Consider the following 27,920-nt stretch of genomic DNA (forward strand, 5'->3'; position numbering starts at 1 on the left):
AGTGAAAGGAAATAAAAACTTTGAAGTAACTAAATTGCTCAAATGAGTCTCGCCAAAAACCACCACTCTGTTATGCGTAAACAAGACTTTTAATTGTTAATGAAAAGACCGAGTTCAGGCAGTACTTTTCGTGAAAGGGAGGTCTTTTCAATATAACTCGTTTATCCAACTCAAATTGAATTCCTTCTTCGGCTAGGACTTGCCCTGATTATTTCTGAACAGTCGTTTCAGCCCATCTAGCAGTGCCTCCTGGCATAAAGGCATGTATCATCTAATTTTTCACAGTAAGCACCTCGCATTAAGGGTTTCATTTTCCCCGATTTAAAAGTGAGTGGCCCTTTCCACGCTGTCAATAATAGAGGGTCATGTGAACATACAGACGGTGTCCTACGCGGATCAGCCGAGCACAATACAAGTTCGCTGCTGCTCTCGGAAACCTATTGAACCCCGTCTCGGGCTACTCTTTGTCCTGCCGTCCGAGATGAGTGCCATCTGGCGCACGATAAGGAAGGCAGATGCATGCACCGTAGGAGGAGTACTCTGCGATCTGAAGCGGTTGTGCGCTTCAGTTTCTGTGCAGCCGAAAGGCTCTTCGTCGGCCGCCCAGCGAAAACGTGCGGGCTGGAGCTGCCAGCAGCTCTCATGTGACGGAAATCGGGGAAAGCAGTAAATGGAAGCGGGGGATGCATGACGTCAGGGCCCTGGGTCCAGGTCCGTCCTGAAGAAGAGCGGAGTGGCGTCTCATTCCATGAGACGGCAATGTGTTTTTAGCGCATTATTTTTCTGCAAGGCTTGGTGCGGGGAGGACGTTGTAGACAATGCTACGGAAAGGCAACCGAGGCGAAGATGAATATGCCGATTCCGGGGCAGAGACCGCCGAGTAGGTGAATTTTGGTAACAAGTTTCTGTTGTGACTTGAACGTAAGCTTGGTTTGTTTCTTCGTCTCTAAGCGGATCTGTCGTGCGTTGCTCTGCCTTGAAAGATGGTGTTGTCCTTTAAACGGAAAGCAACAGTGTACTGTGTCGCCCTTGAGGCTGCCTAGTTACAAGCACATTAAAACAAAAAGCAGTTCACGTTAGCCCAGTTTGTGTATTTTGCGGCAGGATTATGTCGTACTTTTAAACAAGATTACTTCACAAATAGTCTAATTAAAATTATACTTCTGAACTGTTTACACTGCGCTGTCGCGAATTTGGACTTGACTGAATAAAACAGTCTGCGTTTTTTTAAAACATCTTCGTTTATTTAACAAACAGGTGTGGGTTTTTTCTTTCGTTTTACGTAGGTTTTTATCGCGCTTACATATATCCTAAATCAAATCGTATTTCAATGTAGAGGGATATGTGTGGATCACGTCTTTAGTATTTTTTTTTATCGTTGCGTGGGTTTCTGTCGGACTGGTCCTGGTGCTTGACATTCAATGACTTATGCATCTGAAGAAGAAAAAAAAATGCATTTATTTTCTTACATACACTTGAAATAAAAAGTTTAGATATTTTCCACTTCACCTTATATAATAAAACTTGCGGCGTGTTTAAACATTCACACCACCGTTTTCGTGCCATAAACTCCACTGAGCAGGGGAGTGTAAACAAGAGTTGTCCTGGTAACCTGAGCTATTCAGCACCCCTGCAAGATTGAGGCGTTGAAACAATCCGCGTTTTCTTCCTTGACATTTTTAGGTTACTTTAAAAGAAAAAAACTTAAACCTTTAGTTACGATAACGGGGCTTAAAAATCCACAGCTCTTGATTCAGTCAGGCACAGGCAGAAAAATACGAACGGGGGAGGATTGCTTTATGGTTAGGAAGTGCTTTTATTACAAGACTGGTTTGGTTGCTGTAGACTTGGACGACACAGTTGTGAACTGAGAAAATACCCCACCCAAAGGCAAAGCAGTAATTGACTTATTGTTTGAAGAAGACAGTTGTAGAGCTCTGTGTTTAGTTGATATTTAAAATGTAAAGTTTAATTTGAGTTTAAAGTTAACGGAACTGGTAACATGGTTCTCAATAAACCAACCTTATTCTGGTGGGTCCAGGAACGTACTGAGCAACACAAAGATTGATCTAAAACCAGCACTTACACGTAAATGCTTATACTTACCCTTTTGAGGAACTGGGGGTATACAGTGTAAGAACTCAAGGCTGGTTGCTGTACTAACAGGAAATCAAACTGACAGGACTAACTTAAGTAAGGTTAGGGTAAAGCAGGTGGATGAATGTAAAAGAAATACTGTTGGTTATGTATTTGTATCAGAAAAGATGGGTAGGAAAGAAGCAGTGGTGGCAGTCAGACTTTACATTAAAAATAAACCGCAAACTAGAAAACATAAGCAAGAGGGTAAAGGTAGTTTTGACTCGCCATGGATTGAGCTACAAAACAGAAGTTCAAAGAGTGTAACAGTAAACAAGTGTCTTCTATAAACTAATGCTGACATGGGCACAAGTATCTTACTGTTCTATGAAATCAGTAATGTACGTAACAAAGGTGATGTTATATTACTGAGAGAATTAAATTTTCTACACGTACAATGGAATATTGTGATGAAGAATGCAAAAGCTGAGAGTAGTATGTTCAAATGATTAATGGTTGCTTCTTAACCCACTTTGGAAAAAGCTCAAACAAGGGAAAGTGGTCTTGCAGCCTTTCAAACAAGCAGGATATAGTTAATGGAATAGATGTGATAGATCCAGTGGAAAATCATAACTGTAATTGGATATCTTTTGAAGTGTAGTTTAAATTTCCAAAACTTATAAATTCAGAAAAGCAGACTACACTGGAATGAAGCAGAGCTTGCAAGCAGTGGGCTGAAAACAACTCCATTCAGAGTCAATAGAAGACAGATGGTTATACTGTATTTTAAAAATCTAGTTTGAAAGGATCAAAATGAATTCACCTCTGAAACAGCACGGTCCAAGTCCAAAGGCCCAAAAGTATGGGAAGTTTGGATGGTTGGCAAATCTAATTTAACTTCTAGTGCAAAATGAACCACTCAGGAAGTAGGAACATACACTGTACACCTCAAAAGGAAGGTCCTCAGCTACAGGATGCTACACATGAAAGGGATGTGGATATTTATGTACAATCTTCCAAGTGCTCATCAAGACAATGTAGGGAAGCATTAAAAAAAAAAAACATAATGCTTGGCTTTCTAGCTAAAAGTGTGGAATTAAAGTCGAGGGACTTGCTCAAGATTGGCAGTGCCTTAGAAGGATCTCATTTGGAATAATATTCGACTTTGGCCACCATATCACAAAAAGAAAGAGCTTGGAGAAGAATGACTCAGGAGACAGCTTAGATGTTAAAGGAGATATACCACTTGTGTTTAGAACAGAGGAGAAGGAGAGGAATTGTGGTCCAAGCACAGTATACGGAATCCTAAGGGGTACAGATAGGGCCAACCCTAGGACCTCTGTCCCAGCAGAGAAACGAGATCTTGAAACAAGAGTTAGAAAGTAAAAGGAAATTCATTCAGGACAGAGGGCGAATTCAGAACATGAAAATATTTTTACACGGTGCTGTGGATGTTGGGAACAGACTTCCCAACCCGGTGGATGAGGCCCAAACTGTGGGCTCTTTGAAGAAGCAATTGGATAAACTAGATGAAATCTGGGAGTCGTTTAGGCACTAAACCACATGATGAACACGACGGACCAAAGGGCCCCCATATTTGCAAGTTGGAAATAACAATTTTGAGACTCATAGTCAAAAGGAGTAAGTAGTATATCAAGCAAAATACAGTATTTAAACTATATTCACATTACAGCTGTAAAGAACACTAGGGAGTGTATAACTGATAAAGCTGTTATTAAACAGTGCCACAGTCTGAATTGCTGGATTCCAAGCTGTTGTTCCACAGTATCTTTGTGTTGTTTTAAACAGAATAGCATTCCAGTTTTCAACATAAAACACTTCATTACACCTGAATAGAGTGCCTTGATTTAGCCCAGCGGTGCACAGGGAGGTCAGTGAATGCTAATCTCAGTGGTGCAGAAATGGCATGAATGCTTTAGAAAAGGCTTCCCTGAAGCAACCCCAGGAAGCCATTGTGTTACATTTTCTCAAGCAACAGTAGCATCTGTTTTTCTTTTCTGTATTTTTAAAAGGGTTTATATATATTTTATATTAATATTAGTGTTTTATTTTGAATTCATTTTATATTTTTTTTCCTTAGGTCAGACTGCAGTAAAATGTCTTCAAGCGGTAAGTTATTTTGTTCTTAAATATACAGTAACTGGATTAAAAGTTTTTGTTACTTTTTTGTCAGATTTTTTTTAAATTAAAAGCTGTGAGATCTCACACTTTCATTATTGTATTACAACATGAACATCACTACTATATGGTATCTGAAACTGAGATACAAGAGTAAAGACAATCTTGATAAACAGAGAAAATTGGAATGGAAAAAAACCCTTAACCTTTAGCTGTAAGCACTAGCTTACATTTGGTTTTATTTTGGAAGAATAGAAACTAACATCGAGATCTGGAACTGGCAATTTAGAAGCTTATCAAATCTTATGCAATGAACCTCCAAACTGATTAAAATTGAGTTGTTTCTGCATTTCATCTTTCAGTTTGCATTTGCTAAGTGTTTTGTTTTCTTTCCAGAATTCCTGTTGTACTTTACATTTCTGAGGGGTTGAGTAATATGGTTCTCGACCAATAAATAATGAAATACTGTGTAATCAGAAGGTGTTTAAAAAGTTTAAAGTTTGTTTTGTAAGCAATACACATCACAGGCAATCTAATCTTTCTCTCTCTCTCTGCTGTGAAAGGTGGCTGTGGTGTTTCTCAAAACCAGGATGTCTTGTTGATGACCATGCACCTGCTGGCTAACCCCGGAGAATCGTTCCTGCTGCAGCAAACCCTGGACCAGCTCTTCAAGTGGGTCAGCCCCGAGCTGCGCCTGTTCCACGTGTCCGAGCGGGCGTGTCCGGTGAAGGACAGCGGGAGACCCCGGGCAAAGGCCTCCGTCTACCCCTCCCTCTCCGTCACCCTCTTCCTGCACGAGGACTACGGAGAGGAGCGCATCCTGAGGGTCCAGGACTTTTTCCAGCGCCCGCCCTGGCAGTACCATCACAGCGAGAGCGCCGGCGGGAAGTTCCTGCCCTACCTCCTCTCCAGCCGGGATTTCTACAGCCTGGACTCCCACATGCCCGTGTGGGCGGTGAGGCCCGTGCACTGCGGCGACGAGATCGTGCGCGTGACGCTGTACTGCCGCCGCGACAACTACGAGGACGCGGTGAGGATGTACGGGACCATCCTGCGGCGCGAGGCGGCCGCCGCGCAGAAGAGCGGCTTCTGCTTCTTCCCCCTCTGCTCCTCCGCGGCCGCGAGCGTCCAGCTGGCCTTGAAGCAGCTGCCCCCGGGGGTGTCGGTGGACGTGAGGGAGTCGGCGGTGCTGCAGTTCACCGTGCGGGAGATCGGGCAGCTCGTGCCCCTGCTCCCGAACCCCTGCTACCCCATCAGCAGCACCAGATGGCAGACGGAGGATTACGACGGGAACAAAATCCTGTTTCAGGTACCGTGGTCTGGCTAAGTGGCTTAGCTGCTCCTCTTTAGGGAAGGCAGAGTTAATAGAAGTGTGGTTTGTTGATGCAGCTGCAGTTGTCACATAATAATAAGAATATCTTACACTTGTAGAGTGCTATTCTGGACACTCCACTCAAAGCGCTTTACAGGTAATAGGGACTCCTGTCCACCCCCACCAGTTTGCAGCCCCGCCTGGATGGGCGCCAGTACGCTCACCACACACCAGTTCTCAGTGGGGAAGAGAGCAGTTTGATGAAGCCAGTTCATAGATGGGGATTATTTGGACGCCATGATGGGTAAAAGCCAAGGGGAAATTTGGACAGGAAGCCGATGTAACACCCCTACTCTTTTCAAGAAACACCCTGGGATTTTTAATAACCACAGAGAGTCAGGACCTCGGTTTTTCGTCTCATCCGAAGGACGGCGCCTTTTTACAGTGTAGTGTCCGCATTGATATACTGGGGCATTAGGACCCACATGGACCGCAAGGTGAGCTCCCCCTGCTGGCACCACTAATAACTCCTGCAACAGCAACCTTAGTTTTTCCCAGGAGGTCTCCCTTAAAGGTACTGACCAGGCTCACATCTGCTGAGCTGCAGGGTGATACAGCTGCTCGCACATCCCACAACACAGTATTTTGTTATTCATATTATTGTAATGTTTATGCTGTCATGTTTTTAAATGCATCCACTGTTTAGCATGCCCTCAGAATCCTCCACATGGGATTAATTATGATGAGGGAAATGTGATAGTGCCACACAAGCACCTTCAGAATACCTGAGCAGAATCTGGCAGAAGGCAGAGTTTGGGAACAAACAAAAGAAAAAGAAATATCCAAGATTGCATTTTAAGGAAGAAATAATTATGATTTAGCAGTAAGATGGAGGAACTAATGTTTTGTCATGCAGTCTTTTTGATTCAGATTTCCTGTGTCTGGTATGTGGTATGGAGCCACAGTGGTTTCTGCCTAAATGACCTGCCAAAATTGATTCCTGCTGATTGAGAAAGCAAGCCACACTGGACATGTGACTCCATAATTTTCCTCCAGAGTTCCCAAGTAATAGGAATTCTATCTAATTGCATGCTTATCCGACACTGGAAATACATGTTTTGCTGAGGGCTTGCTACATTGCATATTTACTTGATAAGTATGTTTTTTGAATATTAAACTGAAACCTTCTAAGGAATTCAGGCTTCCACCAGCTTGAAGAATGCTGTGAATGCTTTGTTGTTTTACAACATTCCATGCTAGTGAATAAAATTGCTTCAGGTTTTGACCTAAGAAACACTTGATATCTATCAGTGTATGTTAAAGTTATTTAGGAATATCTGCTGTTTTGCTCAAGGAAAATGAACTGCAGATTTATATGCATTACTAAGAATTCATGTTTTAGATATAGCCCAGAGGCCTTTTTTGAACCAATGTTGTAACACTGTGATTAACTTATACTAAAAAAGGCATTACATGTGCACCAAGAATTGTCTATCATTGATCAGAGCAAACCTTGTTAAAAATGTGGTTTCTCTATATCTTCTAAAATGGTAAGAACAGTTCTGTACCTTTGTTGGTCTGTTTTTTGTGGGTATGAAAAAAACACTAAATTTGCAAACTAAATTAGGTTTCTGACGGATTTTCTGACTGATTTTCAGTAAGAAATGTACACTTCACAGCTGTTATTATACTCTTGTTAATAAGAAGTGACATGTTTTAAGAACCCATGTTTTATTTCCCTGTGTTTATATTTCTGTTGTGTCTGCATAAGCAACGCATAATTCAGAATTATACTTCAGTGATTTTTATGCTTCAAACCTTTTTTTGCATTAACAGTTAATGTGTTTGATACCATTGAATCCTAATCCCTTGTTTCATAACCAGTCTTCAGAATTTATGGGTTGTAATTCTGTGTTCCCAGGTTAACGTGCCTTTACACTCCCAGCACAACATGACATCAGCCTTTCCAGTGAGCAGCCAGCAAACCCTGAGGAACATGCCGAAAAGTCTACCCTCCAGCATTCCAGCTTGGCCTGTAAATAAATGGAGCCCCAGTTATAAAGAGAGAAGGACAAGTGGTACTGGGGTAGAAGAGGGGTCTGGGAGGTCACCCCCAGATCAGCGGAAATTGGGACCAGGAGGAGTCCCCCCTAAAAACGAACGTGTTTGCTCGGACAGTTGCTGCAGCACTCCGAGGAGCAGTTCTTGTTACTCGTCCCAGAGAAGCAGCCCAGCCGTTCTGTCGTGGTGCGAGCCGCATCACGAACACGGCAACCCGCCACCCGCCTGCTGCATCCCGGCAGACTCCACGGCTGGCCTGCTAGAAGAAGAGGAGTCGGAAACCAACGTGGACACAGGCTTCACCGTTCTGAATCAGGACGGCCTCCCTGGCCACAGCAAACTGGCTTTCAGTGGCTTTCCAAGGGACCTCTGTAACAGCCTGCCTGACACAAGGACACTGAGCTGTGCATCACCGGAGCAGATCACTAAGAGATTGCCAATAAGCACATCGTTGAATAGCTGTGTATGTTCTTCCAAAATGTGTAAATCGTCTACTTCAGGGTTCAAAAGAGAAGGTCAGGACCACACGGAACACTGTATACCAAAACATTGCTTGCCTCCCATCCAAGCAAAATATCAAAACGTACAGGTGGATGAATTTTTCATTTAAAAGCCTGGCCGGCCTATTTCACCTGATGCACTTGTAAACGAGAAGACTTCGGTGTGCAAAGAATGGCTTAATAAAAATACAACCCTAGAAAACAATAGTTTGATATGCTTTATATGAACAGTAGTTTTGAAGAAGGAGTTAAAAATTGAACAAGTATGTTTAAATGAACATGCCAGACTAGCATATTGTAGAACACAATGTCAGTATTATTTTAAATTGACAAGTCTGAAATATAAATATGTACTACACAACTGCCTTAAATACTTGAAAAATAAAAACATAAATTTGGTACTGTTTCGTGAACATGATTGTAAGTCAGCATTTAAAAAAAAGAATCCTGAAAAATGGCATCAAAAATGCTTTTCTGCAAATACCACTGTAGTTAAGCATGGTGGTTTAATTGCTGACTAATATTATTTCACTAAAAAGTTCAGAGTTTTGAAATTGTCTGTCTGTCTCTACACAAAGGCAGTAAATTATGGACAGAGTATTGTTCAGTATTCTGCACATAGATGTTGTTTTTTTGTTGATAGATTTCTGTTGGTTTGCATTTCGGTAAACAGAGGAGACTAGTGTTTTAAAAACCAGAAATATTTGAAACATGTTTAAAGTGGTTGCATAATTATATTTTTTCAAATGAAGTGGAATAATATGTTAGCTAAATGCAGAAAATGTTCTCATTTATTTTGAGAACAGACTTTTGTAAAAATAACCTTTTCCCTCTTTGAAACCTTCAAAATTAATGGCAACTCAATTTGAATTCAAATATTTTTAGCAGTATTTAAAATTGTGTATGTAGAACACAGTTTGCATTTTTGCTGAAATGTAATAAAAATGTTAACGGGAATTAAGATGATAAAATTGTGTGCCTTCAGATTAAACCTCAGTTTGTATTTAAGTAGAAATCACTTCAAACAGATTTGTCAATGACTGACATTAATACAATCTGTAATAACAGTGTAATTAATGTTTCAAAGTTACTTGTGTAAAACGCATAAAATAACAGTTAAGATTTGTTTGTATTGCACTCTATTAATATTACTGCCTCCAAATGTTTCCCTTAAGAAAAAGTGATCAGTATTCTGATACATAGGACCTCTTTACAATGGGTTCACTGTACAGTATTCAAATAATTACTGGTATTGCATACAACTTGATTTTCAGTATTACCTTGCTGTAATTGTCACAGACAATTACACACAGTAGACAATAGACAGTGGTCTTTCAAAACATTTTGGTCAAATTTATTCGAAATAAACATATGTGCTCTTACATCAATAGTGTTGTTTGGCATTAAAGTGTTATTTTGTGATTGTGTGGATGGTATTTGCACAAAAAAGTAAAAAGGTAAAGATCCTGGTTTCTGCAGCAGTAAGTGGACTAGGGGGATAATGTGACTCTCATTAACACTCTTTACTACCATGTGTCCATTCTATGGAGTCTCGTGTACATTCTAGTTAGTTTCGTGCCTTTGTCTTAAAAAAACAATTGTTAGCTTTTAATGAGATGTCTTCATAAAGATTTTTCAGATTAACTCTTGCCAAAAACATCATCAATCAGTATGTGATTTTATTGGTCGTATTTTATGATGTTCTGATCTGCAGTACTCTAACTCTCCTCACTTTAACACCCTGCCTTTGCACCTTTAATCCAAGTTCAATTATACAAGGTTTCCACACTTTCTGTGGCTTAGTCGGGGAACAAATCCAATGTATTTGCACTGGGCTTCTGTATTTTAATTTAAACTTGACATATTTCCTCACTTGTTCTGAGCCATTTAACTGTATTTGTACCTGCGTGTGGAATTCCTGCACCAGTTCCAAACACACATTAGGTGGCAAGGGTCTCATTCTGACAGTTTACCGTGAATTGTATAATAGTCCAGAGCTGGATTCGCCATTATTCAAGAAAAGTTTAAATAATTGTTTTAAACTGATCTTACAAGATCTCTCTCTAATCATCTGCTATGTTTCGATTTCATGCCATGTCAAAGGCCAGAAAAAGACCTTTTTATTATTAAAGAGGCTAGAAAAGCAGTGCAGAGGAGGAAGACACATTGTTCAGTATGTACCTAATCAGACAAGAGAGCTGTCAGTCCTGTTCATTAACACGGTAAGCAATGCTGTTGGTCATGAGGATTGTAACTCGAACCGTAATTTTAAGCGGTTGCACACATTCTTATCATTTTCATTTCAAAATGCTTTGCTAAGTAAACTTTTAACTAGCTTTTTGTGTCTGAAGTCGTCTTTTCTCACTTTCAAATTACTTGGACGGCAAGTAAAACAACAGCCCTATTAATCTATAGATACCAGTCAGGTATTGTCTTTCTGCAATGTAAATAGTTTTTCCTATTAAGACGTTTACACGTCTAAAGCGTCATTCTGTTAAAAGGAATAACGCTGTTATTAAGCACAGTTGACTTTTTTTCCCGGCTCTGTGGTTCCCGGGTGCGCGGCGCGCAAGCAGCTGATTTCTTCACGTGACGAGCTGGGCCGCGGTCATGTGCTTTTTATTAGCTCAAGATGGCTCGCGGGGGGCTCCGGTGGATGGTCTCGAAAGGCTTCGTGTTTTTGCTAGGGACCGTAATTTATCTGTCGTGTCTTTCGTCTTGTTTTCCTCGCGTTAGAAAGTCAAGGACGCTCCGCACTGGTTTCGTTAACGAGAACAGCAATGCGTCGGTGGCTGACGAGCTGTGGTTCACGCAAAGACTCGACCATTTCTGCGGGGCTGATACGCGGGTTTGGAAGCAGGTGAATATTGTTTTTTTGTACTTTAGTACTTTAAGATTGGAAATCATATGTTTGGTAAATAACTGAAAGACGACGATCTATTTAGGCAGGCTGTTTTCATGCTTTATCCAAATCGCTGCAAGTGTCTTAAATATAGTTTCCGGATCTGTGCACGGCGCGTTTTAATGAATCTAAGATGTGAGGAGAACAGAGAATAATATAACAATCTAGAACAGAATACGTGTTCTGCGTAGTTTAGTGTGCGGAACCTCATTTCATCTTTGAATTGCATTACTTAAACCTCTCCATAGGAGCACAGGGGAGTTTGCAAACGGCAGTTATGCCCTCACTCGGAACATCTGCCTTGGTTTTTAGTGTGGGGCTGATCTGAGAGTCTCATCCAGCCGGTACCTGATTATTCTTTTATGCCCCAAGACTCTCGCTAACCTTTGCGGACCGTAGATCCTCCAGCTGTCCGTGTCAAATACGCGTTTTCCCTGTTCCCACAAAGCCGATAAGGGTTGACGACCCTGAACCGTCTCTCCCTGCAGAGGTACTTCGTCAATGACACTTACTTCCGAAGTGGGGGACCTGTATTCCTGATGATTGGCGGGGAAGGCCCGGCGAATCCGGCTTGGATGCGATACGGCACATGGCTGATATATGCCCAGAAGCTCGGAGCGCTGTGCGTGATGCTGGAACACAGGTTCTACGGGAAAAGCCATCCTACTGAGTATGTGAAATATTTTTTTTTTGTTATTTTGGGTGGAATTGACCTGGTTAGGGATGGACTATGTGCTCATTGTGATGATTGAGTTCCTAAATGTAATTTACCGGTTTCCTCCACCTGCAATTATTGTAGTATGAAACATCAATGCTTTTGACTTTATAAAAAGAAATATTAGGTGCGAATTTCGTCTTGGCCTGTTATTACCGCTAATGACCACTAGATGGGGGTAATGTATTAGGTTTGTTTTGAAGTGAAATGTAAGCGAATCTATTTTATGATCTATTCTTTAGAGTATTTTAATTTTAGGTTGCTTTAGGACTCTTATGTACAATTTATGAAGCAAGCTGATATGTATCTTCTAGCTGTCAGAAAGTAACTTCAGAAAGTATGATTGCTTATTATTATAGTCTATTAAAGTATGAATATCTATGCAGATAGTCATTTAAGTTTCTACATGCTACTTATTTTGTCTATTGCGTTTAAATATGAATTGTTTAAGCAGTAGATGAGCACAATTCTATTTATGAAGACCTGCAAAATGATTTCTGCAAGTTCACCCTTTGGTTACAAAGTAAATAAGGACCGTTAGTAATTGAAAGAATGTAGAGTGTCTAATTTCTGTCTGTCCTCCGTGTTGCAGAGACCTCAGCACTGAGAGCCTTCGCTATCTCAGTAGCAAGCAGGCTCTGGCAGATCTGGCTCATTTCCGCACTGCTTTTGCTCAGAAACGGGGACTGATCGGGAACAAGTGGGTGGCATTTGGTGGCTCGTACCCGGGCTCGCTGGCAGCCTGGTTCAGACTGAAGTATCCACACCTTGTCCATGCTGCTGTAGCTACTAGTGCACCTGTCCAGGCTGTCGTCAACTTCCCAGGTAAGTCTTTTGTCCTGGAGAAGACCAAGAAATTGAACAAAGATACCAAAGCATGCATATTATGTGGAACTTTCTTTCTCTGATTTTTTTTTCCATTTTTCTCTTTTTTTTTCACCACGTTATTAGACGTTCTTCTCCTCCTTTTGCATTGATTTCCAAATCCATACCAGTTGAGTTGTGGAATATATCCTCCTGTCCCTGTGATCATTTTCCATGCAGTGCCAACACTTTTTATAATGTTTATCGTTTGACTGTCCTGAGAATAATAAAAAAAGTGTGTATAATTGAGTGCAACACAACAATAAGAATGATTTGGTGTTTTGTTGTGAAGTGAACCCAAACAAGAAAGGTTAGCTTTACTGGGGGTAAAGTTATGTTAATAAAAAGCCCTGCTCTGCTGTAATACTGGGACCTTTTGTACCGCAGGTCCCCCACGTCAGCACTGAAAGAGAACACCTGTGTTCGCACAGGTTCCTGCAAAATGACCTGGTTAGGAAAAAGCCAAACTTGTTCAGAATGCATGAAACAGCCACGGCAGGGAATGTTTGCATGGATTCTCTTTTGTGGGAGAATGGGATTAATGTGCTCATGCTTAATTCTAAAAGTTATCTAGAAATCACAGCGTGAAGGAAAATGCCAAAGATGAAATTAAGGATGTGAGAGCAGGCTACACATGAATGGCAGCCAGAGAGTAACAGGCTGAGACTGTTAATATTTTTTCAGATGGAAGCCTTTAACTGTGATATCTTGACTTTGTTGGCAAGTTTTATTTTTAATTGGGTGGAATAACCCCTTGGCATGTATATCCTGATCCACTGATTGGGCTCCTTGATTTTCTAAATTCAGGTGGTAAATCTCTGCTTTATTACTAAGCTTTTGAAAACCCACATTAAAAGACATGCGGTCAGTTCCAGTTCAGTAAAATGCATTGGATTGGGTTGATGTCCTCTTTCTCACAGTGTTAATCTGGGGGAGAAAAAGGAACGGCGAGGAGACAAGGACACGGCATGATTTATTTTGGCTCTTGGATGAATTGTTTTCATTGGCTCTTAAAAACTTTCACTGGCTTCCTGAGGAAACCGCAGGAGCTTAAGGGCGTGTGTGGCTATGACGATGGTACTTTTCCAACATATACAGGAAGATGCGTGCATTGCTCTGAAGGAAAGTTTAAGCAAGGGGTATATTTAAAAACAAATGGCATTCCCATCCCCTACCCATCCCTTTGTTGCAGCTCCTTAGGCTGGGTTAGTAGATGGAGAAAGCTGCTTTGCAATCTCTATTTTACCTGTCAAAAGTCTGTTCACCATCGAGAATTGAGTCTTTTTCAATTTGATTTGTTTTGCTTAGAAAGCATCCCCCGCTGAATGCATTGAATATCTTATATGCTGTACATATATGTAAATTATTCAGTGTGAAGCACTTGTATTTCAGGTTATTTCACCTGTAACTTTGTGCTGTCTTTTTTGCATTATTTAGAAAGTAGATTCAAAGTTACTGATAAAATGTGGAAATTTTTAATCTTCTTGCTGTGTAAAGACTCAAACGATCCCAATAGGACTGATAGTCTTGAGGCTCATGCTTCATGCTTCTGGAGATAATTAACAGGAGATGTACAGCATCTTAAGTACTGGACGCGTAGCTGTCGACAAAGGTTCAGGCAGCCTGTGCTGTGTGAGGGACTGTGAGGGGGGAGAGTAAAATTCCCGAGTCCTTCGGAGGGATAAGCATGTTCTCACTGTAGCTTGGGAAAAAGGCCCGGGACAGGATGGCTGCCCTTCGGAAATATCAGGAGAGAGATAAACAATGCTCAGCAGGCAGCCCACATGCGGCCTCCAGGGTGGGGAGAGGCCGAGTCTGAAGCAGGAGAGAGGAAGTACTGCTGTGTTCCGGAGCTGCTGCTCGGAGCACTCACATTCCACAGCTGTCTGCGGCCTTCCTCGGCTCCGGTCGCCTGGAGGCAGCGCTGATGTCAGCAGGTGGACAAAGGGCACAAGTGGAAACAGTGGAAGTGCATTTAAGTCTGGGAACGGGAGGCGCTTCTGTACCCCAAGGGAGGTGGGAGTGTGGCTCAAGCAACCAGCCATGGTGTTGAAGCCAGCGTCCTGGTTTCTTTTAAGAAATGGCTGGATAAGAATCTTGGATCAATTAGCTACCGGCTAGCAAACGCGCGAAATGGACAGAATGACCTCCTGTCCTTTTGGAACTATTCTCATGGCTGAGTGGTTTGAGCCTGGGCTGCGATGTGATTTTCAGCAAGGTCGCATGAGTCTGCAATCCAATGAGCATGCCAGACGTTACACTCTGGACCGTAGTAAATGTTTGAGTTTCTCGCTTTGTCTAGTGTAGCTGAACACGGTTTTGCAGGAGAGGGATACTGGCTCATTATTCGAAACGGTCAAATCTGCATTGTGTGCTTCGTTAGACATTATCCATTTCAGCCTTGACATCTAAAATTTTAATTGTTTCAGCCCTGTGATGTAGTTTTCCTTCTCCGTTACTCAAATCTTTTGCATTTATACACATTATTTTTATATGTGGCCTAAAAATGTTTTGTAAACTTTGCGAGCTATAATGGAAGTGATGCAAAACTAAAGTGTAGCATTCTGACAACCTCTTGCCAGCATCTGCAGGTGCCTTCCTAGATGTAAGAAAATAGCACTTAAAAGCTTTGAAAAGAAAGATTCAGCACTTTCATTTGTCTTTTACTTTAACAGGTTCGTTTTCTTCCAGGTTTACACTTGCGATTGACTTTTGTCCAGTATCTACCTTTACTAGGCATTGTGAAGGAGCATTTTATTAAAGTGTGCCTAAGACACCTATCCTTTTTGTTTTCCCCGTCAGAGTATCTGGAGGTTGTGAGGCGGTCTCTTGCGACTCACAGTCCTGAATGCCCACAGCTTGTAAAAAATGCCTCTGACACGCTCCTTGGGATGTTGAAAGACCCTAGAACCTATGATAACATCACTAAAGATTTCAGGTGGGTAACACTCAACATCACTGGCGTGTACTGCCTCACAGTTCTTAATGGTATTTATTCTCCCCACCTTTTAGAGGGAATTCTGACTTCGAGGCGTTCAGTCACAATTCTACAGATGGTAGCTCCACACCACTGCCTCCTCAGCCAAGCACAGAAACCCCATGTCTGAACCTGCAGCTCCTCTCATCCTGAGCAGGATCACTACTGCAGTGAGACATCATCTGTAGGGTAAAGCTAAGCTGTCTCTTGATGACCTATCTCCATGTTCTTCCAAGCAATGAAGGAAGAACACTCCTGTGGAATATGTCTCCTTCTTTTGTGGAGACTAGCCACAGGCATTGGCAGACGGCCTGCATATTTTGCAGCTTGATTGGCCTCGATGCCATGCTGTATCGTTAGTGTCCAGTAATGTCTCTCTCCACGCTTACTTGTTAACTGTGGAATTATACTCCTCAACGCACAGACTTTGACGAACATGTGCATCCCAGATTAATCAAAGTAGTATCGTTTTTTTTATATTATACATCCTTAATAGCATTTTTATTAAGAACTACTTTTTCGCAGTAATCAGCAAGTTTGTAATAGAAAATATGCATTTTGGAAATAAGTCAGAGCTTGTCAGCCAAATATAGTGCCGCCTTAAATAAACTCAAACTTTACACATTCCCAGGCTACTAAACTTGAGCAGTATAATGTAGCCTTAGAAGTCCAGCCTGCTTTGTATGCCAAGGGAAATGTGCAGACGTGCCAGTACTGGCCGTCACACAATGACGAGAGGGTAACTAAAGACCTGTGCGATCCAGCTCGTCACGGGTAATGTCAAAGGTCATTTTTCCTCTTTCGGCTGTGGTCTGCACACTTCTCACTTTTTCTGTTGCAGTCATGTTTGTATGCCAAGAGAGGCAGACTTTATCTTTGAAACCAAAAATGTGAAGGGATTGAGGGAAGCCATTGTCTGCATTGACTGGACACCAGACTTCTCCTCGCTGTAGACATTTTGGGTTCCCATTTTTCAGATTGGCTTCTCTCTCGGGTTGATCGTTTTTGTCCTTGCCAGAGGTCAGGAGTCTGTTGTGAGCTACTTAGCCTAAGTTGTACTCTAGTGTTATTTCATTAATTAAGTTCCCCTTAATGGGGATAATAATGGACAGACATTAGGGGTCACTTATAAAGAATGTTGTTTACTAATATTTTCTAAAATGGGACAGGAAGAATTGGGAAACATTAGTCCTCCAGCCATTACAAATTGCTTTCACATGTACGCTGGGAAAATGTGGTACCTTAAAATGAAATGTTGCTGGCAGACCACTTCAGTATCTTTGCCTGGACTCTGCTCTAGTGGACAAACCAAAAGGAACATTAAACAAAAGTAAAGTGGTTTAGAATTGCCAGAGTTGTAAGAAGGCACTGTTAAAGAAATGACAAATAAAGGGAGAAAAAAATGTATTGAAAATGTAAAGGATGCATACGTATTGTATATAAAAAGCATTTTATCCTTCAAGTTTTACACAAAGATGGCTTTGTTATAAGTTAGCTGTGCCAGTTATTCTGATTCTATGAACTTGCTTCAATTTCCTCTCTCCAAAGCCAAAACAAGAACCAGACAGCACTAAAGTAATTCTGTGTATTTTGATGGATGTGAGTGCTCTGGACGCTGAAAAATGAAGATGGATGAATAAATAGCACCATTTTTTTTTCTGGATTGCAAATGTATGCATCTCTGAGCCCGAGTGCTCATTTGTCTTCTGGCAGCTGATATTTGTGGGGTGCACTCCCCTCATACAGGTGGGGCTGTGTTTGAGATGAGTTTAGCAGTGTTTCCTCCTGAGTCAGACTGTTTACTTACTCCGACCTCAGTCTGTTGGACTCAAGTGCTTGACACATTCCAAATGACTGCAGTCACAGTACCAATGGGCACTTCTCTGCTGGTTGTGCTCTCTTAGGAAACAAAGAAATTACACAAGGCCTTGTGAACAAGCTCTTTCATTCTGCCTGGATCAATAGACACATTCTTTGGTGCTGAGGTGTATTCTTTTGTGGATTATTTTTGTCAAATCAATTTAATTCTCTTGAATCCAATGCATCTACTTTAACAGCAAAGTAAAATAATTGCAATTGATCCTTTAAAATGCTTGACACATTCCCTTGTTAAAAAATTGAGTAAAAATGGGTTTACAGAAATACCAGCCACATAAACTTCTTCTTTGTCTGGTTTTTCTTAACCTCAGTTGATGCAATGGGACATTGGTTCATCATATTTAGTTTAAAACTGCGTTTTCTCCAGGTCATCAAAGTGTTATGAAAGCAATGCCTGTTGTAACCCTCCTACAATTTCTGTTTATATATTTCCCCATCATATGTGATTCAGGGAAGAATTCTTAATCCACAGATGAAATAACATTTATGCAGTGGTCATGATGTCCAGCTGAACATCAATGAAATTTGTTACAGGGTTCACTGAAGATTTTGCAAAAGCTATAAAAGTAAGTAGCTTCTGCAATAAATCTGACAGATGCAGACAGTCCACCCCTTGTGTCAATGTGACCACAGGATGTGTGTTTTCTGTATCTCCTGTGGTGTGAAATCATTGGTCAGTGTGTGATGTAATGGCTGAGACCATTCCAGATGACTTAGTTCTGTTGTGCACAGATTAAATCAAATTACTTGGCAGGGCTCTTGTGTTGATACATTGACATTGAGATCGAGACATGTACTGGGCTTAGAATATGCTTTGGCTTCATAAGAATAAATGAATCTTTTACGTTGTTAGAGTGCCTTTGGATGAAGGTGGCAGGTAAATCTGTCTTCCTTTTTTATGAATAATGGGAATAGAGAGAAAATGGATTTGTTTGTGGGGAAAAAAAAAATACTCAATGTGGTGAAACCTTACGAATGTACTACAACAACTGTAACTTCAAACCCAAAGCCAGGTAATGGTGCAAACTGCAGTTGGTTTTTCAGTGTCTGTTGCTGTGGTTACCATGTGCCATTATTAATTTAACTAATTCATCTAAAATTCTATTCAAATGGTACATAACTTTGTACATATCAAAGAGTTTAAGGACAATACATTTTCCACCAGTGTCATGATGTGGTCACCCCAGAATTGCAAGGTAAAACAGCTGCAGGCAAAACCTGACTTCCTTCTCTGGCAATAGTATATATTTTTTTGCAGCAATTCAAGTTAATAGCAGCCCTGCAGACTTTAATGCTACTTGAGGATTTATGACAATGAGCAAAAGATTAGTAGCATCTGTTAATGTTGTGCTCAAAGGAATATCTTATACCATCCTTTTTATCATTGTTTCCTTGCTGCCTTTGTTTCCCACAATGGGAGGTCTTTTTTGTGGCTCAATATAGATTTTGCTAACATTTCACCCTTTTTCAGAAATGGCTTCTGTTTGACTAAGATATGGAAGATACCAGGTGTTGCACAAGCTCAGTCCTGCAAAGCAGTTTGTGAAGCTAGCGATGTAGTTTCCCCTCTTCCTATTCAGAAACTGAAACGTCTCGTTAGCATTGCAAGCAATAATCTAGTCAGATGCAAGCGTGATTCTCTGCACAGCATACTGAAAGACGTGCCAGCTAATGAGTAATGTTGCAACAGGAAAAAATACAGAGCGTCTCCTTTAGTGCCACGTTTTGGAACAGTTTTGTAACGTGTCTGTTTTGGTGAACTCTCATCTTTGATGTCTGCGGTCAGTGAGGAACTAGGAACTCTGCAGTGAATATTACCTGTGCTTTTAGTCAATGTTTTTTTTTTTTAAGAAAAAAGGAAATAAATGTTGGAATTTTTTATAAGGAGTGTCTTTGGCTCTAGTTTGTTTATTCTTCAACCCGAATGTATCAGGGAGCAGATTTGGAAGATATTTAATTATACTATTTAGAACACACTTTGCTATGTTTTTACTATTGCAGCTGACTTGTCCAGAAATAATTACTCTTGACGCTGTCGTCATGAGACACAACAAATTCCAGTGAAACAGCAAGTACAACAAAATGAGGAGCAAACTATGGGCTATGTACCAACCTGACTAGCTGTAGAGATATCAAAGTGTAACCATCTGCAACATTAGACTTAACAGCTTCATATCTGATTTGTGTAAGTGACATCTGTATTATAGTCCATATGCAATATAATCATGATACTGTGATATACCTTTATTTTCTCATAAAGAAGTGAAAGGTACAAAGTTAATAGGAACACTAGGTACATCTTTGACCTCTCAGATTATTCGCAATCCTTGCTGAATTTCTTCTTTGAAGTGGTACTGCGTGTAAACGTTGGTCCATTGCTTTAAAGTAGCATTGAATTCTGCATCGATTGCCTGTAGTATCTCCAAAAACGTTTTATACTGTAGTTAATCTATTACAGTATAAATATATCAATCATCTCTTCATGTTCAAAGTGAAAAGAGTATTGAATTGGGAAAACGCATTCAACAGGTACTGTACAGAACATTTAACCTGTTGGTTTCAATTCTCCTTGTGCCCCTCGTAGTAACCCGGATCCCTTCCCTTTTCCTCAGCCTCTGCGAGAAGCTCCAGATACAGTCCGACATGGACCTGGCCTACTTCCTAGAAACGGTGGCGGGGAATTTCATGGATGTGGTCCAGTACAACGAGGACAACCGGGAGTTTGAGGTGAGGTGGAGCAGGGCGGGGCTCTGGACTGTGGGCTCTGTTGTGTTCTTGCTGTCTTAGCTGGCCCATCGACCCTAGAGAGTGACCGAAGAACCTGTTTCTCTCCAGATATTTAAACAAAGTTATACAATAAGGCAAGATATTTCCAAAGAATAGGCTTATTTGTACACACATTTGAAAAGAAGTGAAGATTCTTTGCATGTGTGTTTGCAGACTTTTGTCACATGTTCCTCGATCCTGTATGTTTGCTCTTTGAGAGATACAATTGCTGTGATTTATTATATAAAATTTTTCTGCAATTGTAACTAAACAAGTTGCTACACATTCTTTACTTAAACAGTTGTATAACATAATAGATCAAGCTCATGTGTTTCAGAAATGTTTTATGTAGGAGTGGCTAATTCACATTCAAGCCAGAAAACCTATTCTGATTTATGGTTAGTTTGAGGTTTTTCCTTCACTTAAGCTAATGAGGGATTTTCACAAAAGTCAGCCTAGTTTTTACTGAAAAGATGCTTGATAGTGTCTCTAACCAGCTAAGTGTAGATAAATTATTCTGCAGATAAATTGGCATGATAATATCCAGAATTATTGGTTCTGAGCATAGAGGAAATGTTTGCATAACTCTTGACCGTTTGTTAGAGTTACAATGAAAAATTGAGATACAGAATCTTTGTGAACAAGACATGAGTCAAATTTTCAATAACCTAATAAAAAGACTCATCCATACCAAAAGTCCTTTATGTGAGACAGTCACATTTCACTTGTCCCAGTGGCCTATTAAAAAAATCTAAAATGGTTTCTTTCGAATGGTTATGAACTATTTTTTAGCTTTAATGGATGTTGCTTGAATTTTGCAAAGCATTAGGAGGAAATCCAATACTTTTCAATTATCAGAAAACAGTATTAAAATATAATTATGGCCTTTCCATATACATTTATATCAATCCTCCTTTTTTTGAGATCTGAGCGATATTTGTCCTGAAGGACGAAAATATGCTGTAGTGCAGTGCAGTTGTTAATCATCCGCCTGTTTAAAAACAGCCCCCTTAGATCAGGAACAATCTCCCCATGTAGCTGATAGGAATGTGTGGTCCACTTTTGGCCTGGACCAGATCCGCTAAGCTCTTCACGTAGTCTCAGAAGAGAAGGAACAGTGTTTTTGGACATAGCCTCACAGGAATGTAAAACATGGAGCTCTAATCTTACAAGACTGTATTGTTGTAGTTCTGTTTATTTAACTGCAGGGCGTACTTGGAACAAACATTACGATCAAAGCGCTTTGTGGCATAATGTCCAATGTGTCTCTTGGAGAGCCATATAAGAGGTATGCTGCTGTCATGGCTTTGATGCTGAAGACCTTCTCCCAGAAGTGTCTGGATGGGAGCTACAGTGCCTACGTCAAGGAAATGGGAAACTCCTCCTGGAATGGTCCAGCCTCAGGTGGAGGTAAGGTGAAAAAGTCAAGTTCTCATACCCGGGAGAAAACCCTAAAGATATTTCCTAGGTTTGACCCAAGGTGGTGCAGAACATGCTTTGAAAACACTAGGGTTACAAAGGGTTAAGAGTCAATATTCCTGCAAAAAAAATAAAAAAATTACATAGAGGATAAATTTTCTTGATAGGGCTGCCCAAACTGTCACCTACTTGCACAAATTAATTTTAAAATTGTTTAATGTTTTTGTAGTAGTTCATTAGGGTGCTGGCAGTTCTGTTTCCATAGTGCTTACAACCTGGGTCTCCAATCTGTTCTCGAAGAGCCCTGATTCAAATATTCTTGATGTACATATCCCAAAATCACCTGTTTTGCAAGACTGACCAATAATCTAAAATGTAAGCAAGAAGATCTCTGATGGGGACTGAAGGGTATTCAGGTTTTTGTTCCAAATGATCACTATATTATTTTTACAAATCAACTACTTAATTCATCAGAGCTTATTCCAGAAACTGAATAATGTAATGGTTGTCTATATAACTTGCTTGGTTGAGCCTCTCCTGCACTCTCAATGGTTTAGGGAAGGGAAATGGGATTGCTCTCTTGATGTGTTTTATATAATCACTGCTGAGCAAGCAATCTGTCAGGACAACCGCAGTTACAGCAAGGTGTGTCTTATCCTCCTTCACTTATTTGGCATTTTCTCTGTGGGTTCATCAGACCCAGGAGTAGACTGGAGTCACGCATTTGCAAACATTGAGGAAAAGTGAAGAAAAGAGAGCAATTTGTTTTTAAACAGTGACCACAACTTTTACACTTCTCTAAGGGGTTCTCTAAAATTTTTAATTTCTAAGGACTAAAAGCTTTTATATACATTTCTAAAGGTTTATGGTAGCTTATTAAAAGTTAGTAACCACCCACAGAAATATAAGACGACAAGGGAGTTTTTATACAGCTCTCTTGTGGGTAGTTTATTTTAATAGAGCAGTATATTGATGCAGTTTAATTTTAGTGACTTTTACTGCTGGGATGCTGGCTTTTTCTGTGGGTGCTGTACTCAGTACTGTAGTCTTATGGGGGAGGAGTTGTGTGTTTGTTCTTCTGTTATGAGATTACAACATCGCTGTCTGTAATTGTGTATGTATAATTACAGTACACAAAACAATGAAATGACTGCCATACGAGACAAAACTGCCTTTCTCAGGTCTCAATGTAAAAAAAAAAGACATTTTTAGTAATAATACACTGTCTGGATATGAGGAATGTATCGCCTCAATCTGGTTCCAGCTTGGGTGAACCACAGATGTTGGTGTTTTATTTATAATAGTACGCTAAAAAAACACTATTTGATATGGGAAATGTTTATCGTAAAATTAAAGCTTTCCCTTTTCATATCTGTCTGTGATTTCTGCTAAGGTGGATTTGCTCATTAACCAGAAAGTAGTTGGTTTTTTTTTGGTGGCAATAGGAAATTTGATATGATAAAATTAAAACCTTAAGGGGCACTGGTTTCTGAGAAATTATAAATGTTGTCCATTATAAATAAAACAAGGACTTTGCTGTTGTAAACATTTTCATGGAGTATGAGAAAACAGTAATACAACACCCACCACTTTGTGTTAAATCCATACCTGGCGCAGATGATCTCTTAATCTTTAAGGAAATATTTGCAGCCAGTTTGGATTTGTCCTTTACTTAAAAGAATACTGAGCTTTTTTTTCTTTTTTCCTGCCCGGTCCTTGTTTGCTTATAACTGAATTATCGCGACTAATGTTATAGGGATAGGATAGTGATGGAAACTTTTATGCATTTTGAGTAAAATGAAAAGTTTTTATTATTAGCCCCATTTCTCAAGCAATAGGAGTTGCTATTTCTATGGGTGAGCACCACTGTGGTTTTTAACCTTTTATTTGTTTACCCAAGTGGTTTGCATTTTATTCTCTGGTTCCTGCATCACAGGAGACTGACAAGATAAAAACATACAGTTTTCTGAGGTTTTGTTCACTGTATGGACACAGGGCATCAAGCCAGGGGATTTCTGAAGACTTCCCTACGAAGAAGAAAGAACAGAGCTAATAAAACTTTTCTTTTGAAATATGCCAGATCTGTTAAAACCTTAACAAAAAAAAAAAGACGGACATGGAGAAGCTACTCTGTGTACCTCCATGAGTCACAGAGGTTAACCAGAGATTGGTGTGTTTCTGATGACTGATGACTGATTCAAGTGGGCTGTTTTTCCTTCCTGGTCACTTGTGGTGCTGTCAGTAGCACTTAGGCAGTTATTCTTTGTATCAGTTTTCGGAAGTTATAGTATTTCAGCATATACCAAATCGTGGATTGAGGGTACTAAGAAACAAACTTTCTTATTCACATAACTTTTTCGGGGGAAGGGGGGATTGTGAGGTGAAATACTACAGTCTTAAAGCCGTTCTTACCAACTTAAATCAAGACCGCTTTCAATTCTACTTCTACTACAGGCACGTTTGTTTCAGAAAAAAAAAGAATTATATGTTGTTGAAGAACTGAGCAATTTTTATGCCTTTAGGAAGACAGTGGGTCTATCAGACGTGCACAGAGTTTGGCTTTTATCAGAGCACTGACTCACCTGATCAGCCTTTCAGTGGGTTCCCCCTGCCGTAAGTATTGTGCTGATTTCTCTTTTCTGTAATGTCACAGGTCGCCACAGCTTTAATTCAGCTGTTGATCCATTTTGATCTATTGAGGCATTTTGCCTGTAGTAAGACTGCACCTAGGAGACCCAGACCACCTCATACTCCATCTTATGCTTAAGGCTGCATGTAACCTTAAATTAAAGCTTAATGTCTGGGTAAGCTAATTTTGGTCTGCAAACTCAAAAGAAGTCAGAAATTTCTGAACACAGAAACCACATAAATACATTGATTGCAACCCTACTAGCTGTATTAAGATGCAAGAAATATGATTCATCTTTTCTAAGCAATCGTTTTAAACACCGGTTTCTGCAGAATTCCTGAGAATATATGCTGTAGTGGAACACTAGGGTATATTAATCTTTTCATGTTTTGTGAAAGTCTCCAAATATTGTATTTTTTTTGTAAGTCAAGAAGCTGAGGTTTGAACAACATGTATTTTTTTAAGCTGTATTTCCAGGGAAGGCCTTGGTTCGTGACTAGCAGGAGACGTCATGCTAAGGTTCCCATGGTTACCAGCCTAGCTAGTTAAATTTACACTCAAGCTGTTGTATTTTGATCAGTTTGAACTGTGAATTCCTGGCTCTCTGAAGCCTGTCCAAGCTTTTTGGGAGACGGGATGTGGAAACAGACCAGCTTCCCCTTTGGGTTTGTTTGGGAACAAAAGAAACTTTTACCGGAGAATGGGAGGACAGGGAGAATCCAGTTGACCACAGGCTCCCGGCTTTTCATAGTGTGGTTTATGAATAAAAACTCCCTGATAATATAAAGGACACAAAGTATTAGCCATCTGTATCAGTGTAACTGGGAGCTGGCCAAGTCACTTAGTGTGGGAAGAAAAAGAACACTATGTGAACATAAAAACTTAAAATTTGATGCAGCACCATTTCAGCTGCAGAGCGGGTGCCAAACACTGAACTATGGATAACCTGCTGATCTTTGGGGTTTTGTCATTTTAGCCTTTAAAGAATAAATTGACACATCTGTGTGGTGTTGTGTTAATCTGTGAAAAAGGAGTGTTCCTCCAGATAAAAGCAGCACCTGTGGAATTGTAGCTTTCCAGGAACCGTGACTTGACCAGCCCCAAGCTTCAGTTTTCTGCTAGCTTGTGGATTCATGTTTGGTCTGTTTTGTTTGTTCTATGTGAAGGCCAATAGACTCTTGCAGGACACTGGTTATTACCCAGCTAAACTTATCTTCCAAGAGTCTTCTTCGCCGTGTTTACAGTCTGACAATGTTTTGGATAGAATCGATTTTGTTGAGAATTCCATGTGTGTTTTGTGTGGAGTAGATGGGTTTGCCAAGGACACGTGGAGCTCTTCGCATTCCAGTAACGCTCAACAATAGCAGCCCTGTTTTGCCAGCAGATAGTGTCTCCCATTTCAGGGTCAGCCTCGTGTCCTTGTTTTAGTGAGGAAAGGCACAGTCTTATTTGCACGAGGAATGAGCTTTTACAGACCAGATTGCTGTGCAGTTAGTCACCCAATGATGTTTTCAACCTTCTGAACCTGAGAATTTTAAGCAGCCTACTTCATAGGTTGTATTGGGGACTGAGCAGCGATGAATGATGTGTCGCCATGGGCTTTAAAAAACTGTTGCGAAGAAAAATCGTTTGCAAGAATGTTTCATAATGATGGGAATCCGATCAAAGCTGTCTTTGAAACGCAGAGTGAGAGGTTTTCAATGCTTTCCCTCAGGTACCACCTGCAGCAGTGCGCCGATATTTATGGGGCCTCGTTCACGGGCACCTCAGTAGCTGATGCAGTGCAGCAGACAAACGAGTACTATGGGGGCTATGACATCAGGAGCAGAAGAATAGTCTTTCCCAATGGTTCCATCGATCCTTGGCATGCTCTGGGAATCACCAAAGACATTGCCGTTGACCTGCCAGCTGTGTTCATTGAAGGTGTGTTCCGTTGACCCTTTTCCCCAAAAAATATTTATTTATATTCTTGACTCATTTATTTATAATGCTGTTTAAAATGTGGGGGGAGAGACCTAGAAAGTCGCATCATCTTTTTATACAGATATTTATGAATTTGAATAAGCCCATTCACAAGGTCCTTCCTAATCGCTTTCACATTCTCATTCTCAACCTTTTAGATTTTCATTCACATCATAATTGATTAATGTGGTCAGAGATGTACCATTTACAAAAAAGACTGATACTGGGTATGAGTGTAGGTGTTCACGATTTTGGTTCTTTTAGCATTGGCTCAATTTTGTGTGAGCCTTTGCCTTCTGCACCTAGACTACAAGTGAAAGAAGTGGAGTACATTTCATCGATACTGTAGGCTAACATGTGGATTCTCTCTGTTAGGTACAGCCCACTGCGCCAACATGTATCCAGCAAGAGAAGAGGACTTACCCCAGCTCATCTTTGCTAGAGACCATATCTTTTTACTCCTCCAGAAATGGCTTAAGCAATAGAATATGTGGAAAAAGACTTTGTACTGTATGTTACAAAACCAAAAAGGTACTGGCCAAGACTCCTTAAAAAAAGGCATCGTGATTCTGTAAGGCATAAGGTTTTTTTGTTTTTTTCAAATAAACTGATGTAAACGAAGTATTAAGTATGGCTTGAAAAAAACGTCCAGCCTGTAGTGAAAACATGTACAGTAGTTTTAGATTTGCTTTCGCTCACTGTGATGACAGTCGTTGGGGATACTGTGGGGGCAGGCTCTGTGATGGAGTTTGGTGCTCTCTCTTCACGCATCACCATGGAAATCAGGTCAGCTGCTGGACCGATCGGCTGTTGTGGCTCAAGTACGGAACTACCCACCTACAGTACCATCAGAGTGATGTAAGGTACAATGACTAAGATTTATATAGCACAGTGCACATGATGATGACTAAACTGTTGAAAATAAATGGAACTGTAAATACTGAAGTCTGTGGACGCTCATTTCACTTACCGCACATTTCATATCAGTAAAAAAATAGCTCAGAAGGATGTGGTGAATTATCTCGGCACACAGCGATTAAGAAGTAAACTGTTTTTTAAAAGACCTTCATTGCATTCTAAGTGTAGGCGTTTCTTTCAGTGCTAAATTCCGTCAGTGCTTTTAGCAATGTTTTGTCCTCGCTTTACATCTGTATTTTCCTATACTTTAACCTACAGCTATGCTGTGCATTAGAACGCTCTTTTAACAGAGGTCACTGTCTTTAGAAATCAGACAAACTCATACAATGAAAGGAAAGTTCTGCTGTGGAGTTTCTAAACTGAAGATGATTGCAGATTTTTCCAAGCCTTTTCCTGGCAGAACAAGCTCATAGGCAAGCTGAAGCAACTTGTAAGATTTGTTTATAGTTCTTTATTTATGTCAACAAAAAGCCCAGAGAGTTGATGCCTACAAGAGTAACGCATGTTGTTTGAGAGCCTCCCCTACTTCAGTGAGCTCCATAAAAGACTTGGTATATTTATTAAAATGTTGTTTTTACCCTGCTTACTGTAAATCGAGAAACCTTCACAATTAGATTTAGCTTTTTTTTTTTTTGCTGTTTCTCTTAAATTGCCACCACCTTCCTTTTCTAAAATGTTGCAGTTTGGAAAAGCAACGGTGCTGTATTCTTCAACCCACCCTCCCACGGTATCACGTCCCCCCTGTCCTGTAGACAGCAGGCAGGACAAGTTGGCTATTGGCCATTCCCAGAGCTCAGAAGCA

The 27,920-nt window shown here is 40.5% G+C and overlaps 2 protein-coding genes across 3 annotated transcripts; both read left to right on the forward strand.

Annotated features, from left to right (window-relative positions):
• The first annotated feature begins 376 nt into the window (after window positions 1–376).
• Window positions 377–9,470, forward strand: LOC102692502 (protein FAM124B). Of its 2 annotated transcripts, none has more exons than XM_015360936.2 (4): window positions 377–884; window positions 4,178–4,206; window positions 4,779–5,524; window positions 7,449–9,470. In XM_015360936.2, exons 1-4 carry the CDS (start codon window positions 847–849, stop codon window positions 8,196–8,198), a joined length of 1,563 nt encoding a protein of 520 aa, XP_015216422.2. In that variant the 5' UTR covers window positions 377–846; the 3' UTR covers window positions 8,199–9,470. The 2 variants fall into 2 exon arrangements, with proteins under 2 accessions (XP_015216422.2, XP_015216420.2); XM_015360934.2 differs by having other exon boundaries at window positions 378–880.
• Window positions 9,471–10,692: 1,222 nt separating this feature from the next.
• On the forward strand, window positions 10,693–27,145 carry prss59 (serine protease 59, putative). Its single transcript, XM_006637617.3, has 9 exons — window positions 10,693–10,948; window positions 11,479–11,660; window positions 12,298–12,530; window positions 15,372–15,507; window positions 20,037–20,151; window positions 21,399–21,600; window positions 24,132–24,222; window positions 25,953–26,161; window positions 26,576–27,145. Exons 1-9 carry the CDS (start codon window positions 10,721–10,723, stop codon window positions 26,683–26,685), a joined length of 1,506 nt encoding a protein of 501 aa, XP_006637680.2. The 5' UTR covers window positions 10,693–10,720; the 3' UTR covers window positions 26,686–27,145.
• Window positions 27,146–27,920: the final 775 nt, after the last annotated feature.

The sequence above is a fragment of the Lepisosteus oculatus genome, chromosome 13 (assembly GCF_040954835.1).
Source record: "Lepisosteus oculatus isolate fLepOcu1 chromosome 13, fLepOcu1.hap2, whole genome shotgun sequence".
Taxonomy (NCBI): Eukaryota; Metazoa; Chordata; class Actinopteri; order Semionotiformes; family Lepisosteidae; genus Lepisosteus; species Lepisosteus oculatus.